The sequence below is a fragment of the Mesoplodon densirostris genome, chromosome 10 (genome assembly GCF_025265405.1).
Source record: "Mesoplodon densirostris isolate mMesDen1 chromosome 10, mMesDen1 primary haplotype, whole genome shotgun sequence".
Taxonomy (NCBI): Eukaryota; Metazoa; Chordata; class Mammalia; order Artiodactyla; family Ziphiidae; genus Mesoplodon; species Mesoplodon densirostris.
The window spans coordinates 73,994,058-74,011,285 of NC_082670.1; the positions used below are offsets into that span (position 1 = coordinate 73,994,058).

The 17,228-nt window shown below is 56.3% G+C and overlaps 1 protein-coding gene across 1 annotated transcript; it reads right to left on the reverse strand.

Moving 5' to 3' along the window:
• Window positions 1-1,663: 1,663 nt before the first annotated feature.
• ITIH4 (inter-alpha-trypsin inhibitor heavy chain 4) lies at window positions 1,664-16,926 on the reverse strand. Its single transcript, XM_060111490.1, has 22 exons — window positions 16,840-16,926; window positions 15,484-15,644; window positions 13,315-13,419; window positions 13,051-13,213; window positions 12,802-12,912; window positions 12,173-12,304; window positions 11,288-11,404; window positions 10,848-11,016; window positions 10,622-10,747; window positions 10,255-10,436; window positions 9,974-10,159; window positions 8,252-8,391; window positions 7,862-8,016; window positions 7,563-7,589; window positions 7,228-7,281; window positions 7,021-7,074; window positions 6,063-6,168; window positions 5,647-5,783; window positions 4,360-4,534; window positions 2,381-2,535; window positions 2,161-2,257; window positions 1,664-1,733 (listed from the first exon to the last, which is right to left on the reverse strand). The coding sequence occupies exons 1-22, from the start codon at window positions 16,924-16,926 to the stop codon at window positions 1,664-1,666; spliced, it is 2,709 nt and encodes a 902-aa protein (XP_059967473.1).
• Window positions 16,927-17,228: the final 302 nt, after the last annotated feature.

Genomic DNA, 17,228 nt, shown 5'->3' on the forward strand with positions numbered 1-17,228 from the left:
TCCCAACCATGACACTACCAGGAAGCCGCCCCTGATATTCCTCAGGTTGGGCAAGACGTCTCCCTCGGGGCTCCTTGTGGCACCTGGTTGTCCTCTGGGTGGCAGCTGTGTCTGTCAGGTGCCCAATGTACCTGCAGCACTCGGCCCAGGGCCTGGACCAAGCAGGTGCTGGAAAGCATGCAGTGAACAAAACAGTGACATGCATGGACCTACTTCCAATGGTTCACAGAGAACTCATGCACTTCAGGTGCTGGCTGGGCCAGAAAGTCACCCAGGACCCCGCTGTTGTGGCACAAATGCCAAAGCCCAGCCCAGGTGGTGGCGTCTCGTTCTGCTATGTCAGGGCCAGCCCCACAGCAAGTTCAGCGGAGCCCCCGAAGCTGCTCCCTTGTCTCGCTGAGCTCGTCTGAGCCCCTCTGGGTGACCTTCACAAAGTGACTCTGCCTGAGACCCCTGCCTGCCACCCAGGCTTGATGGGGAGGCAGCAATGCAGGAAAGAGTGTTCCTGAGCGTTGGGCAAACTTGCTGCTGGAGACCCCTCCCTCCCACCGGCCTCTCTTCTACCCTTCTAGAAAGATCTACTCAGCAAACACCCTGTATAGCTCAAGAGCTGGGAAAAGAATGTTCTCCCTGATCTGGTTTGCTCCCTCTCAAAGAGCAAATGAACTCGTTTTCTGCTTTACCCTGGCTGCCAGGAAGCTCAGAGCAAAGCTTTTTTGCTGCTACAGCTTCCCCTACCCTGATGTCTCTGATTTAACTCTCCTCCTGCTTGGCTCTTTTCTCTTATTTTCATTCTCATGTTTTTTGGTTTTATTCTCTTTATGCTTTTTATTTGTAAGCCAAAGACTTGTGTCATTTTTGAAGAGGTAGGTGAAATAATTATAAATGTTTTGAAAGTATGCTTTGCCTGTGCAGGAATTGGGTGGGATCTTTGGGGTGCCTAACCCTGGGGCACAAACAGGAGAGGAGACCCTCAACAGCCCAGGCTCCTGGGAACAGACCCTTGCTTCCCTCCTGGGACTGGGGCCTCATCTCTGTCTCCTCCGTCTTCCACTGCCAGCTTCTCTGCAAGGTGGTGAGAAGACAGGCCTGTTCCTGAGCACAGGTGTGAAAATCAGATTACATCTGGCAAATCCCACTGCAAAAGGGCCCAAAAGTTTGCTGAGAATGACAAACTTCTACCCAGGTCACTTTTTTTCTTTTGAGTCAAAACTGGTTTTCATGGACCATGTCACCATAAAGCAGAGTGAACGCTGCTCCCAGGAGTGTTCTCCTGCCCTAGGCCCCCAGCAAGAGCAACGTTTTGACTGGGTGGTTTAAATCTCTCTAAATCTTAGTTTCCCTGCCTGAGAAATGAAGGGACCAGACTGAAAGCTCTCCATGGGCCTTACTGGCCACAGGCCTTTGAAGGGTTGATGGCGGATGATTCTAATGTTACACAATGCTACGTGTCTAGGACGTGATCCTGAGGCGCTGGGATTTGGCCAGATGGGACCAGAGATGCCCACTCCCTGGGTTCACACCACCTCTTTTTATTTTAATGAGCGCAAATACCTCTCCCCATGATGTTACAGGACCCACAGGTGGCCCTGTGGTCACAGGGTGGCAGCCATCTGCACCCAGCAGGCAGCACGGGTGGTGGGCATAACTCCTTGCATCAGAACTACAGCTCCACAGACCAGCAGGAAATCTCTGTTCCCGGGGGCCCCTCTTGGTAATCCAGCTTGAGCTCTCTGGGATGGACAGACAGACGGGTGGTCAGCATGTCTCAGGTTGGGTGGGAAGAGAGGGAGACAGCTAGGGATAGGAATGTGGAAGGTGGAGGGTCTTGGGGTCCCTTAGAGTTCCCTCCAGCACAGGCTGACAAGGCCTGGCCACCCAAGGGCACCCAGCTGTGTGTGGTCTCCAGGGGCCAGGGCTCTGGGAATTCAGGGGGAGTTTCCTACTGCTCCCAACTCACTCTAGTGATCTCTGGGCTGGTATGTTTTCTGTGGGTCTGAGTTGACCACCCTTTGTGGGGCCACTGAAAGCTGGGTCAGACTTGTCTAACCTGACACCTGACTGTCTAGTTCCCAGGCAGGGACAGAGGAATGGGGGTCTCAGAGCCCGGCTCCCAGCCCCACCCCTGGCCGGGCTCAGTGGCCTGTTGTGCTGAGTCACCTGGTGGCAGAGTGGTCATGGCCCTGGACCTTCAGTGTTCGCTTGCTGTCATCTGCTGCTGCCAGGGGCTCCCAGAGCACGTCCTGGTAAAACTGGCCTGAGACACAAAGGGCGGGTCAGCGAGGAATAAAGACGGAGGGAGGCTGGGGGACGTGCAGAGGTGATGGCACTGCCTGTTCACAGGCAGAGGCGGCTTCTGATGACGTCCCGAGCCACGTACCAAGGGTCCCACTGACGTGGCTGGAGAAGCGGTCAGTGTCCCGCAGAAGGAGCCGGAGCCCCTTCCCAGGGCCGTCCCAGGACAGCAGGCCGATGGTCACTCTGTCAGGGTTGCTGAGCAGCAGAAGCCCCGCCTTGTCCATGGTCATCTTGAGACTGTGGGGAAACCGGGTTCTGAGCAGGAAGGGAGGCAAGGAGGTGCCCGCAGGGGGCCTGGGCAGCAGCGTGGCAGTGGGCAGGGGCTACCCTCCTGTCCTCAGGATCTCCTAGTGTGGCCTTTGGTGGGAGGTCCCTTCAATCTTCTGGGCTTCAGTTTCCTCAGTCAACCGGGACCAATGTTAACTTACTGATACCTGGTTATCCCAGCATTTTATATATGTGTGTGTGTGTATATATATATATAAAAATATATATAAATAAATATATATATATATATATATTTTTTTTTTTTGCCGTGCCGCATGGCATGCGGGATCTTAGTTCCCTGACCAGGGATCAAACCCATGCCCCCTGCAGTGGCAGCGTGGAGTCTTAACCATTGGACCGCCAGGGAAGTCCCCTATCCCAGGATTATTTATAACATGAGATAATGGTTCCTCTCCCTCTGGTTTTCTTAGATTTGGTTTCTCATGCATTATATGACTTAGGGGTTCAAGGATACATTTCCTCTGTCCCTTTTGTTTTTATGGCTAGTGCCACTTTCTTTTTTATTTATTTATTTTTATTATTTTTATTTTTTAATTTTTTTATAGTGCCACTTTCTTCTGATGATCAGTGTTTAATCATGTGTTTTAAGGTCTAGAAGGGCAAGTCCTTCTTGAATGCCTTCCTTTTTTACTTAAAATAATCTTTGAAATTATTACCAATTTTGTTTTCTTAGGAATGTTAGATTCCTTTAAGCATGTTGAATAAGGCCCTGCTGTGACTCTGAGGTTATTTTCAATGGAAACGCCCTAAATTTACACCGTCTTGTTGACAGAGTTCAGTGTAAAAGCTGTGGTCTATTTTTCTTTATGTGCACCTTCTGTAGCTCATGAAAGTATGTGGACATTCGATCACCACGGTTGATAGGAATCCTTTATTCCATCTTCTAGTATGTATGTCCAAGGCACAGAAATGCTATTGATCTTTGTGTGTCTACCAGATAGCAGGAAACTAAGATCTTTTATGAAATTGGGAGCTTTTCAGGTGAGCCCCTCAGATTTGCCAGGTATGCACTCATGTATCAAGTGGGAACCAGTCTCTTCAGAGGGGCTGGGTGAGAGGGAGCGGACAAGGCTCTCCATACTCAGCACAGGCTGGGGGCTCAGAGAACGCGGCTCGAAGAGGGCCAGGGTCCTTGGCCTCTCTCCCAGGTCCCTCGTGACTCCCAGAGCAGGAGAGCTACCTCTGCAAGGCTCCACACAGGGGAAGCCCCACAAGAAGAGGTCGCCATCCTTCTCCACCACCCACCAGCTGCCCGGTGTTGATGTCAGAGGGACCTGTCTCTCCTCAGTAGAGCTTCAAAGTTAAGGATGACAATTGTAACCTCCCCTGATGGACAGCGCTCTCCAACCTCTCGCTGTCAGGGTTACCTCACCACGTAGAGAGTACACCTTCCCGCATCCCGACCACATTCTCTCACTGGACCATCCCCTCAGCCCTCCGACTCAGGGCCGGATGATTATCCCTAGTTAGAAGTGAGAGGGGCTAAGCAGCCTGCCTAGGGTCACTCAGCAGAGCAGCTCCAAACCACACCGTCCCCTGCACAGGACAGTGACCTGGGTTAGGTGTGAGGGTAGCCAGGTCCCCTGGACAACCCCTTGGCACCCTCCAGAGCAGCAGGGGTATGTACAGAGCTCTGTGCATCTCTGCCCCTCCTGTGGGTGTGGCCCATTGCAGAGGACTCATGCCCAGCCACTCCCTCCCCAGGCCTGCGGCGTCCCATCACCAGCTAACATGGGGTGAGGGGTCATCGCCGGTCCCCAGCCTGTGGCTTACCCTGGCATCACCGAGTACAGGGTTTTCTTCCACTTGTATGCAGAGCTTCTTCGGTTCCGAGTCACTACCACGTGCTCAGGGGATGCACGAACCTGCAGCTCGGGTTTCTTGAAGGTCACCTCAATCCACGAGAAGTGGGCCTTCTCTGTCTCATAGTGGCCAGTCACCTCAATCCCTGAGAGGGACAGGAGCAGAGAGGTCGAAGCTGTGGTCCCAGCTGGGCACTGGCCTGAACAGGTGGTCCCTCCAGCTACAAACCCCGGAGCCGCTCTTCACCCACTCACATCCGGTCCCCTTCCCCAGCCTCCCCTCATACCACGGGCCTGCTTCCCACAGTCTTTCCACTCATCCCTTGGTTCCCTATGACTTCGGAGGGGCCCCCAAGTCTTGGGTGGCAGCCATCTTCAGACGAGCCCTCTGAGGAGGGAGGTCTCGTGTGAAGTCAGTAAACGCGCGTGAAGCCCCTGCAGTGTGCCTGACCCTGAGCTGGGCACCATGGCCAAGAGTGGGAGGGAAAATCAGTGCTCCCTAGCCTCAGGGAGCAAACAGACTCTGGGCCTGGCGTGATGAAGTGGGAGACAGTGTGTGAAGGTCTGGGGGAAACGAGGGGGCCATAGATGTTTGTTGACTGTGAGTGGCTCTGCAGGTGTGCATTTGAGCATCCCGAGTGCTGTGTGTCCCCACATCTGACCTGACAGCTCAGCTCCACCCTTCTGGGGACTCAGGGGCAGGTCTGGCCAGCGCACCTACCTCCTCCCCCCATTTGTTTCCTCCATACCCCCTACAGCCCCACCAGCCTCCTTCAGGGCTCTGTGCTTCTGCCTACCCCTTCCTCCACCTTGTGGACCCCCCATTTCTCTGCCAAGGCCCAGTCACCCCCATATGACCCTGTGTAGCCTCCCCTGACCCTAGGGCAGCTCTCATCTCCTCCTCTGGGCTCGTCTCCACGGCGCTCTGGGCACGGACGACAGGCCCTTGTGCTGCTCTGTGCCCAGGTCTGTCTCCCCACCCCTGAAGTATGGCAGTGCCTGGGGGCAAGCCCACATCTGGTCACCCTGGGGTGCAGGCCACTCAGGCCTGCATATGTGGTGCCCAGTGAAAGGTCTGTGGGGAAGACGTATGAGCACAAGTGTCGGTGCTCAGGGGCGTGGCCACGTTACCACCTGGGATGAGGACTGCCCGTGAGTCTCTGCGGGCACGTTTCCCACCCTTTTTTCCGGGGTGGGAAGTTGGGGGTGCATGGTGCCCGGGTCTCTCTGGGTATATGACTGGGTGTGCACCTCTCACCTTGGCCAGGGTCTGAGAGCAGGTTTGTCGGTCCCTGAGAGCGCTTGAGGTCCACACAGAGCCAGTCCACGCTCTGCCCAGGCAGTGGCAGGATGACGGAAGGAGCCTGGATGGGGGCTGGGACAGCAGGTGTGGTTCTGGGGGCAGGTAGAGCAGGCTGGGGGTGAGGATGGTGAGGGCGGCTGAGGGGAGCTGGCACTTACTGGGGCGTGGGGATGCCGTGGTTGTTTCTGAAAGAAGAAGAAGTCTGGGTTTAGGCAGCCCCTTCCTGGGGAGGGGTGGGTTGAGGAATGGAATAGCAGTTGGGTGTGGCAGGGCTCCCTCTCCATCGAGAAACCCACGTGACAGGTTCGTAGAGCTCCCCGGGCTCTCCCCTCTCAGGGTCTCCCAGCTATAGGGCCAGAATCTATTGCTGCCTGGAGGTACCTTTGATTCTTAAGTCCATGTCATGAGACACTTCATCAAGAAATGTGGTAGCTGATGGCCCTGACGCAGGCATTAGTGCAGGAACAGCCAGGAACAGAAAGGGAGAAGGCAGTCAGGATTCAAAGCAATCGGCAAGTCCTCCAGCCATCACTGCCACCTGCCACCCACCAAGCTCCAATCCCACAACCCCTGCCACACGTACACCCAATCTGGACAAGCCTTTGCAAAGAGATTTTTCAACCAGAAGAGCATGCTCTTAGGGAAAACGCTGAGGAGACAGGGTCCAGCCTGGCCCTGCGGCTGTGTCTGAGTCCAGATTTGGAGATCAGAAACAGCTCAAGGGACTACTCCTGGCTTTGGGAATGGAGGAAACCTTCCCTTTCTAGAATGTTCCATCCTGAGCCAGCCTCCAGAGTGTAAATGAATCCAGTTCAGTAAAAATAAAGGACACGTTATTTAATGTCATACCTTACAGCAACTCTCCCTGGTCTGTGCCTAGCCCTGTGCTTGGTGCTTTATCTCACCCAACTCTATGGGCAGGTTCATCTTGAGGAAACTAGGCCCTCAGAGGGTCAGAAAGCGGCTTACGTGACATCACGTCTGGTAGCATCGGTCCCCAGGGCGTACGGTGGGGTGGATAAGGAAGATGAGAAGGATGACGAGGTCCAGGTGGTCCTAATCTCGTTGGGAAGTTGTACAGCTTATTGAAAGCTCCAGCTTTGGAAAAGTTGACACATGAAGTCTTTTCTCAAGCAGTGCCATGGGTCCCCACAGCCAGGGCTCTGGGACCCACCCCAGAAGAGGGACGTGGAGAAGGCAAATGGCTCCCCTCCCCACACCCACCATTCCGGGAGAAATTCAAAGCTGGAACAATGGACCCTTCTTGAACTCCTCCCTGCTGGGATATCGGCCCCCCTTGCCCCACTCTGGCGGTGCCCCTCAAACTACCTTGTCCTCTCCAGCCTCTTCTTTTAGAAAAGACAGGGTCTGCACTGCTGCTTCCTAATCGGACACAACTGGATTTGAGTCCCAGCCCTGCCGCCAGCCAGGCGAGACAAGAGTCACTCCCCCCAACAGCCAGGGCAGAGCCCAGTCTGTGGCCAGGGTCAAGGTTCTGTCAACAGCCCCTTCCTCTATCCTCTCCTCTTTTGCTACCTGTTATTCTGGACGCTCTGTCTCTCACGGAATGATATCTGAAGAAAGTGTGAGCTGGAAATCAGAGAGACCTGGGTTTGCTTCTTGGATGTGCCTCTCTGGGGCCCCCAGTGGGATGGGGGTCTGTGTCCCTAGTGCCCAGGACAGGGCCTGAGTGGCAACCAATATGAATGAACAGGTAACTAAATGCACCAGCGTGCTTGGGCAGATGACACCCCTCCTGAGCAGGGCTGGGTTGGAGAGGCCCCGGCTAGCAACCTCATGGTGGCTGTACCATAGGCCCTGTGTCAACCAATAGTCACCCAGGCCAGCCTTGGACGGTATTAGGCCCTTACCTGAGTGGACGTGCCTGTGTCTGTCTTCTGGTTAAGACAAAAAGAGGGAGAAAGAGAGAGATACACTGTCAGGGTGGTTTTGATAAATTTGAAGTGCTTCTGTTTAACCTGGCTTCCCAACCCCAGCACTACACAGGTGCAGGGAACATGCAGGGGTCAGGAGACCTGGCCTCAGTTTCCTCATCAATGAAATAGGGTAAGTCTCCTGGGAGTCTGTGGGTGGCAGGGGTGGCGTCTTGGTCGGGATGTGAGGAGGGGCTGGGGAAAATGCTGAGTCAAAACTCTGCCGCCACACCCACCATTTTCCACGGGCTTCTCAGCAACCTGAGACTGCTCTTGACCTTCGGGTTTGGTGATCACCATGGACGTGAGCGGGGTGACAAAACTGTAGCTGAGCGACAAGTTCAGAGCTCGGGCCTCAAGAGCCTGCTTCTCAGCATCTAGCGTGGAGACTCTGCAGGCGGAGGAAACCAGTGGCTCAGCAGGCCCCCGGGTGCCCAGTCAGACTCTCCCTCCCTTCCAGACCCCTCTAGGGAGCTCCCACTGGGAGTCTGGAACTCAGACACGACACCGCCACCCCGTCTCCATGCCTAGCACCAGCTGTGCCTGCCCCACCGGTGAAGAGCCTGGGGAAGTGCTGAGACCGTGTGTGGCCACCCCAGCGGGCCCTGGAAGGTGTGTCCACCCACGTTTGCTCCAGCAGTTGCTGGATGGTCAGGTACGCCCACAGTCTCTCCATGAAGCTGTGGAAGATGTATCTGGGGCTCCAGAACGCCTCCTCCTGCTCTGCCACGCGGGACTCCGTTACAAAGGTGATGTTCTCCATGTGCTGGAAAGAGGGGCCCAGCCAGGGCAGGAGCAGTGAGGGTGTGACGTCTGCACCTGGCCTGGCGCTGCCCAGCAATGCCACGAGACACCTGGCGGGGGCAGCATTGGCTGCAAGGCCACATTTCCTTTGAGTAGAGTGGAGAGTAGGCAGTGTGTTTAGGGGTGTGAGGGGCTCAGCCACAGAGCCTCCAAGGATGACAAGGAGGTGGAGATAAAAGGGAGCAAACTATCCCAGGTGCTACACAGCAGGCGCAGAACCAGGAGCTGCATGAATTTTGCCTTCTCCACACACACAGCTATTTGGTGGTTTTTCTCCAATGAACTTTAAATAGACTAACACTCTTGGTCTTGACCCGAGCAATAATACCTGTGAAATCTTAGGTCTGTGGTTCGAGGTATTTTTCAGAACACATTAAAATAAATACATAACTACTAAAACAAAGACATGTTTGTTTGTAAACTACTCCAAGTCACCTTGGGCTCTGCACTTTGGGAACCCCTGGCCTCCAGGATATCAGCAGCTAACATACATGGAGTGTTTATACCAGGCGAGAACTTAATCCCCACTGCAGCTTTACCAGGTGTGGGAGAGGTGACTTATTTTCATTTGTATACAGCAGGAAACTGAGGCACAGGGAGCTCAAGTGCCTTGCCCCAGGTCTCACCTCTGGGAGATGGCAGAGCTGGAGGTGAAGCCGGGCAGGCTGGCCACAGGGCATGCCCTGCCCATCATGACACTTGGCTACTTCTCCGGAGACGAGGCCCTGGGCCCCCCATGCCCGCTTGCCTAGCCCACCTACTATTCTCCCCACGCATGCTGCCTGCCTGCCACGCAAGCCTGGAACATTCCTCCATCCCTCCACCATCTGGCCTCTGCCACCTTCTACTCACCTCTCAGTCTTAGCGGAGCCTCCTCTGGGAAGCCCTCCCTGATCCCCAGGCCAGGTTGGGGTTCCCAGTGCTGCTCCCCCGAGTCCCCAGATTTATCCAGCCTGTAGCTCCTTGTTTGTGTGACAATTTACCCATGCTGTCTCTCCCATGAGGGCAGTATCCCCAGGGCCTAGAGAAGTGCTGTGTTTCTCTTTGTGGAATGAGAGGGCCTCCCATGGCACAGAGGCAGGGAAGGCTGGGCAAGGACACGATGCCACATGGTGAGCTGGGTTCTTGACCCGGCTGCAGTGGGGCCCAGGGCAAACCGCCTGCTCTGCCTTGATGCCAGGCTGCTCATCTGTGAAATGGGAGCAGCCCTCCCTGCCTGACTGTAACCTCAGAGGGCTGGTGTGAGGACAGGAGGGGATGCCAAGCACCTGGTGCCCTTGGGAACAGCAGCAGCAGCGCTGACTGACCATTGAGTGTCTGCCGCACGCCGGCCCCACACAGGTGCTCTCGGAAAACCACATCATCTCACTGAACCTCTACCAGGAGCCAACACGGTGGGGATGTGTCATCCACAAGTGGCAGAGGGCACTCTGTAACTTGCTCAAGGTCAACCGGCTGGAGCCTGGCAGGGCTGGGGTTTGAACCCAGCCGCTGACTGCCTGCCCCGGCTGCCCTTCCCCTCCAGGATGGCTGGCCACACCTACCAGCTGCCCCCTGACTTTGGCTGAGAGCACATCAGGGCTCTGGTCCCGGAGCTTCCCGGCCACCACCAACTCGGAGCCCTTGAAGAACAGCCGGAAGGCATCCTGTGTGACCGCCTCCACGGCGTTGCTTGGGTACTCGAAGGCCACCGATGTCATCAGTGGGTTGGCCACCTCTTGGTAGAAGTCCTGCAGGGTGGGGGTGTCATGAGGGCCGTGCTGGGGTCTGCCCGCCTGTCAGTGCCATCCCTCGCTCACGTGGCCCAGCAGGGGCGCATGGGCACCTGGAGCTGCAGTGCGGAGTCCGAGTCCTCATAGATGCGCCGGGCCAGGCCACCGTTGTCCAGTGCCAGCTTCTCCAGGAAGGCGTAGCTGACGTCGAAGCCGAAGCCCAGGCAGAAGAGGCTGTGCTGGCCATCTATGGCTTCCTGAACGTTCTTCTGGATCCTTGAGGGGTTGGTTTCCCCTGGACCCAGTGGTTTGGGAAAGGGGTGAGAAAACAGTGATTTACTCAACAGATATTTCTGGGATCTCAGAGCCAGAGGGGCCTCAGAGATCCCCCCTCCCTGCCCCAGGTCCCACAGCAAGCCGGGCTGGAGCCCAGCTACTCCCTCTGGGCATCACGCCCTGGGGCTGCTGGCAGTGCCTCACCCGCAGTGGGGTCGCCGTCGGTGAGGAGGATGATGAGGGTGACGCTTCCTGCGGGCAGCAGCTCCTCCTGGTTGGCTCTCTCTAGCAGCTGCACGGCCATCAGTATCGCATCGTTTATATTGGTCCCTGTGGGGCACACACTCTTAGGGTGGCTCCCAGCAGGGTGCCCCAGGCTGGGCTCAGTGCCCTGGAAGTTGCGACTGTGCAAGACTGCAGAGGCGCTCACCTCCCTGGGCCTGGATGCCAGTGGCGTAGCTCTTGGCCTCATTCACGTTCTCAGCCGAGGCTGGCACTAGCTGTGGCTTCCACGGGGTTGCTTCCCCACTGAAGCTGATGAGGTTGAACTGGTCACGGGGACCAAGGTCACCCAGGATCTTGATGAGGGCTTCCCGGGTCTGGTCAGGGGAAGGGGACACAAGGTGGGTGTCTCAGTGGGGCCTCCCTGGGGGCTCATGTGCCCTTGGGCTGCACCCCCAGGCTCACATCTGCAGTGAGGACATGGTGAACGCTCTAGCGGCAGGACCTGCCCCAAACTCTGACCAACCTCGATCCATGGGAGCCCCCTACCTAGGAAGATGGAGGAGGGCAGGTCTGCCTGCTGGACCAGAGCTGATGGTGTGGGACATCTGTGAGTTTTCAGGACCCCGCCTAGCCCATGGGACTCACCTGCTGGATTTTCCTGCCGCTCATGGAGCCGCTCTTGTCAATGACAAAGATCACGTTCTTGGGTATTGTGGCCAGGTGCTCAGGGGCAAAGTAGTGCACAAAGTAGCCATTCTCGATCTGTGACCAGAGTGAGACACACCCAGGTGTAAGAGCTGCAGCCCTGCCCTGCCCCTAACCAGCCTCCCCATCCCCAGTCCTGGGGTTCCTCTGCTCTCTTCATTCCATCCCCCTCCATCCTTGTCCCACCATTAACCTCCCCAAATCCTTGCCATACTTTAGGGTTTAGTCCAGCCCCTCCCTTGCAGAAGGCTTCCCTGCTCATGCATGGCCCACCAGAACTCTACCCCTACTTTACCTCTTACTTGTTTTAGTATTTGAGACAGCTTATACTAAAAGATTCAGACATAATAAACCTGAGATCCATCAAAAAAGTGAAGAATCCAAAAACAAGGTCCATCTATGGCTTCTTGCATGTTCTTCTGGATCCTCGAGGGGTTGGTCTCCCCTGGACCCAGTGGTTTGGGAAAGGGGCAAGAAAACAGTGATTTGTTCAAAAATAAAGGGGAAGCACAATGATGCCAGAAACTTGTGTGAAAGAAGGTACTGTAATTGAGCATAAAAGTGAACTGTGAGTCTCCTGGCAGCCAAGGCTACAAGGGAAACCCTGCAGGGCAGTTCTTCAGCAGAGACAAACATTCTTCCCTCCGAAAGAGAATTGTTTCAGGGACAACACAACTAAACTGCCTGTTTGCCGTCTGTGCTGCCCCTGGGGCACACTGGTAACTAGGGGTGGTTATTTTGTCTTCTCTTTTAGAAGCCCCAGGCTCAGGTCCTTGAGGGTGGATGGACTTTTGGTGGCTCAGCTCTTCTCTGGAGCCCACACACCTGAATGGAACCCCCGGAGACAGTCCGGTCCACATCATAGCGGACGATGAAGTTGCCATCCAGGACTGTGTCCTGCTGCTGCTCTGGAGACTTCTGCTGCTGGGACAGCATCGGCTTGAATCGGACATGAGCCTGGAAGAATGACCAGGCTGAAGTTGGGAGGAGCAGCAAGGCCATGTCAACAACACCCCTCACCCCCATCTGAAGAGAGAATTCCAGGAGGCAGCCTTGGGTCAAATTCCAGAGAACTTTCTCTCCAGCTGAGCTATCGGATAGACTGCCTCCATGTAGGGGAGTGGGTACAAGTGAATCCCCTGCTCCTAGATCTGTGCGAGCAGAGGCTGGGCTCAGGACGTGTGTGGTCCAGTCAGCTCCTCCTCCCTACCTGGTCCTGGGACCCTGACATCAGTCTTCTCTCCCGATCTCAGGGTTCAAACCAGCACCCACCATCCTTCCCTAGGCCTTGCCCTCCCCATCTGCCAAATGACAGCATGGACACAGGAACCTCACAAGTCCCTCTAGCTCAGAGATTCTGCCCAATGGTCCCACTCTCTGGAAATTCAGGCCCATAGAGCCAGCCTGAAGACAGGCCCCTGGGAACTCTCACCCGCAGACCATAGCAGGCCCACCTTGGTCTTGTTCTGTGAGGTGGTGAGGGCCTCTGCCAGTTCATTGGTCATGAAGGTGCTCTCTGTCTCCAGAAAGCTGATGCCCTGAGGCTCGAAGATGTAAATGTCCATCTAGAGGCAAGAAATGGGTTACTGGGTCTGCTGGGGGACAGGGCTGGCCCCCACAGGAGGCAGAAGGGGAAGCAGGGGCCGCCCTCAGGAGAGTGAGGTCATCTAGGAGGACTTCTAAGAGGAGGCGGCACCAGGTACCTGCAGGTGCTTGACCGGCTGCTGGGGCTGGACTTTCAGCAGCAGCTCGTATGCTCCCAGATGCCGCACCAGGAGCTCCTCATACACCAGCTCGAAGGTGACCTTGGCAGCGGGCGCCACACTGACTGACACCTGGAACTGCTCTGTCTTTCTCCCAGTGGCCCTGGGGGAAGAGGGCATCAGGTCTGCCCCTCAGACCAGGGGCGGCTGAAGGCAGGGGCAGCCCCTACCCCCACAGGGTCCTCCCCACCCCATTGGGCTCACTTGACGAGGCCGGCGCTCTCTCCCCTCGCCACAGCCGCGCTGTATTGCTCCTGGGCTGCAGCCTTCTCCTTGATGTTACCGGGATAGGTCACACCATCAATGATCCTGGGGCAGGAGGGAGGGAGTTGTTGAGAGCCCAGTGGGGGAGGCCCCCTGCAATCCTGCCTCCTCCAGGACTTCACGTGCCTCTTGACTGACTCCCATCTTTACCTGAGCCCACCCGTTTATTATGCACCTACTGTGGACATGACTCTGTGCGGGGCCCAGTGCGGATGGGGGCTCTGCAGGCCTCCATCTACCCTGAGACGTGCACTGTGTCGGCAAACATGCCTTTTACTGAACAACTGGGATGAAGGCTGCAGGGGAGGCAGGTCCCGGCCTCTCTTCTCCCTTCCTGTCGGGCTCCATGTCCCAGTTGCCCCTTCCATCCCACAGACTGTTCTCAGAGGAAATGGTCAGCCACCAGTGAGATCTCTGAGCCACAGTTCACTCAGCCCCGTGGGGCAGGCTCAGCAGGAGGGAGATGCCGACTCCCAGGCCAGTGGAGACACAGGACTGAAGGCTCTGACCCCTCTCCCCCATGGCTGCCCCCTCTTCCAACACTGGACAGGCCACTCTGCAGAGAGATTGGCCTCTGGGGAAGGAAGTTTTGGACAACTGGTGGACAGGGATCCTTGGGGCGTGCAGACAATCCTAGTGGCCATTTCTGGGGACTGAGAGTGAACTGGCAGGCAAACATAAGCCTGCTCTGTCTGGGGGTGGTGTGAGAGGGTGAGAGTGTACGGGGGGAGGGGGGGCAGCCAGGAACTCAGGACCAAGTGTCCTTCCTCCACACCCTCCTGACCTCCCTGGTCACAATTTAACTCTGGGCTAGGGATTGGGCTGCTGCTGGGCTGCAGGGCTCCTCCTCCCAGATGTCCAATTTGGGATCCCAGGCAGGCTGGGGAGCAGGGCACCCTGCCCCTTGCTTCCCTATCTCATGAAGCAACAGGAGCTGGGCCCAGAGAGGGGTGCAAGTCCAGGGCCCTCAGAAGATGCGATGGGCCTGAAACCTTGTAACTTGCCGGCCATGGAACCCACATGGGAGGTGGGGTGCAGCCTGTGAAGCTTATGCTGCAAGTTAGGCAGCACAGACCTGGCTCCAGGGTGAGCAAATCAAGGGCTGCTGGAGGGGGTGTGGGCAGAGAGATAAGGAGCCAACCATAGGGACCGGACCCCCACCGCAGGTTTTCAGAGGTCCCAGGGTGCACTGGGGACTCCACCTTAGATGCTCGCTCTCTGCCCCACCCATCGCCCTCCCTGAGTTTCTGGGATCAGCCTCTCTCTGGCCTGTCCTCAATCACTGCCTCTTCTGTGGGGCCAGGGACAGAGAGTTCTCTTGCATTTAGCAAACATTGCAAAACTCGGTCGGGAAGGATGGGGGAGGACAGTAGAGACAAGGTGAGGATCATCACCTGCTTACAGAGTCCACAGAAACCCCAGGGGCCTCCCAATGCAGCTTCTGACCCAGAGCAGAACCACCCTCTACAGTATCCCAGTTGGAGGTGTGGGGGATGAGCCTGGCTTAGAACATCTGTGACGAGGAGGTGGTCCCCCTCCTTGAGGCACTGTTTCATTGTGGGGCAGCCCAGGGGTTAGGAAGTTTTCTGTATTCTGAGCTGGAATCTGCCTTTTGGTGACTCCCTTCTGCCTGGGCTTGGCCTCAGGATGCCCTAAGTCTGTACTTCTCAAAGGCAAAGACACAAAGATACCGTGGTTCTCCGTCTGCCACCTGGGCAGCACTCAGGGAAAATGGATGAACAGATGGAGAGATGGATGGCGGGAGGGACCAACGGAGAGAGGGATGAAGGCACGGCAGGATGGATGGAGGAAGGGAGGGAGGAAGAGATACAGGGAGGGAAGGAGGGAGGGAGGAAAGAAGGGAGAACCGGAAGGAGGAAGGGATAAAAGGATGGAGGGAGGGAAACGTCTCTGAGAATACATGAAGTTCCTGGCTAAAGCCTCTGGTCCCTGTATTGCCTACAGGTGGAGCACACACACCTCAGGCATATATCCTGGCACATCTCACATCAGGAAGAGGCCCTCTCTTCCTGATCTGGCATAGGGACCATGGTGTCACAGTGCTGGATTGGGGAGGGGGGACGAGGAGGAGAGCAGGAGGGCACCTACATGGAGAAGTTGGTGATGAAGGCTTTCTTGGGCAGCTCCATCTGGAAGGTGATCTCCTGCAAAGTACTGGCCTTGTTGACCACCCGGCTGGTGACGACTGTGTGGGCAAATCGGGATGAGACCTTGGAGTCTACAGTGAGGCTGTAGATGTCGATGTCATTCTGGACCAGTGGAGGAGGAAAGGGTAGGACTGTTCAATGTTCTTCAAGAGTGGGCCTTGACCTTGGTCCCAGACCAAGCCCTGGCCCCCAACCCCAAGCGAGACACTGATCAAGCCTCAGGCAAAATTCCATGAAGCATTTCATTTGTGAACTTTCATCTCACATCAGAGGCAGCTGTGTGCTTCATTCCCCATCCTACAGTGCCACGGGGCAGGGATCAGTCTGTCTTGTTCAGTGGGGGCCATAGTGCCCCTCGGAGAACAAGGAGGCAAGGGGTGGGGGGTGGAGCCTGAGCCCCAGTGTGTCTGGGAGAAACTTACTTATCCTTGGGGCAGAGGTGAGTGGCAGAGGGTCCTGTTGGGTCAGGAAGCTTCCATGCCATCTTAGCTCTGCCCAATGAAAGGGCAGTGAACAAGTCCTGTGACTGGGGAAAACAGCCCCTGCCAGCCTCCCCCCAGGGGCCTGCAGGAGCTGGGAGAACTGGAGGTAGGGAGGGTCCATCTCTAAGGCTGGGCATCTTCTGCTTTGCCCCCTTTTCCCTGCAGCATTGGGCCTCTCCTGTTGCCCTGTCCACAGGGCACTCCCCCAGGCACGTGTTTCTCTCGAGGTCTGCGGTCTCCAAGGAAGGGCATGTGCAAACAGGCAGAGCCTACACATCTCTCGCCCGCCTGCATGTGGCACACTTGTGCTTAGCACAGAGGTGCGCGGCGGGCCGTGTGGCTTGTTTACACGTGAGTGTCTGCTCCATGCCAGACACTGTACTCAGCATTTTACAACACTATAGGTTTCCTCTTCACCACAAACTTCTAGATAGTTCTATTACTACCTTGTTCTACAGATGAGGAAAAAGAGACACGGAAAGCATCAATGACTTCCGAAAGGTCACGCAGCCAGGAGGCGTAAGCTGGGCTCCTGAGGCCCATTCTTACCCGCCCCACCCACTGCCGCCCTCCAGGGCAACTTGTTAGGCTGCACTTCCTCCCCGTGAACTGGGAATACCAGGATCACCCCTTCTTGTAAATGGGGGACTCTCCATAGAGCCCTCAGGGTAGTGCCTGGTGGATGGGCAGCACTACTTCTCTGCACACACACTGACCCGTGCTCACTTGCACACACCGAGGCTCTCCTCCCCTTCACCCACTTGTCCCACTCACGCTCAGGTGCACACATACAGGAACCCGTGGACACCCGCTACCTTTTGGGCCCTGAGGGTCTGGAGGGTGGCCAGCGAGAGCAGGACCAGCACGATGCCGCAGGCGCGGCCAGGGGCTGGGGTCTTCATTTTGGCTCTGGTGCCTGGCAGGCCGCTTCTGAACTTGAGAGGAAGAGCGGAATGAATTTGTAACTTGCTTGCTGCCCCGCCCCTGCGGGGGCAGGTTCTGGGAAATTGGGATCTGCAAGCCAAACATCGCAGTGGCCTCAGATAAGCAGGCAAACTTCGAATGTCCTATGGACCTTGGCTGGGGATGGGAACATGTACTGAGCAGGAGCAGGCTCAAGTGGCAGTTAGGTACTGGTGCCCCTTCTGAATGGTCCAGAGTCTGACCAAACCACCACCACCCCTTGCACCACTCATCTTGCCGA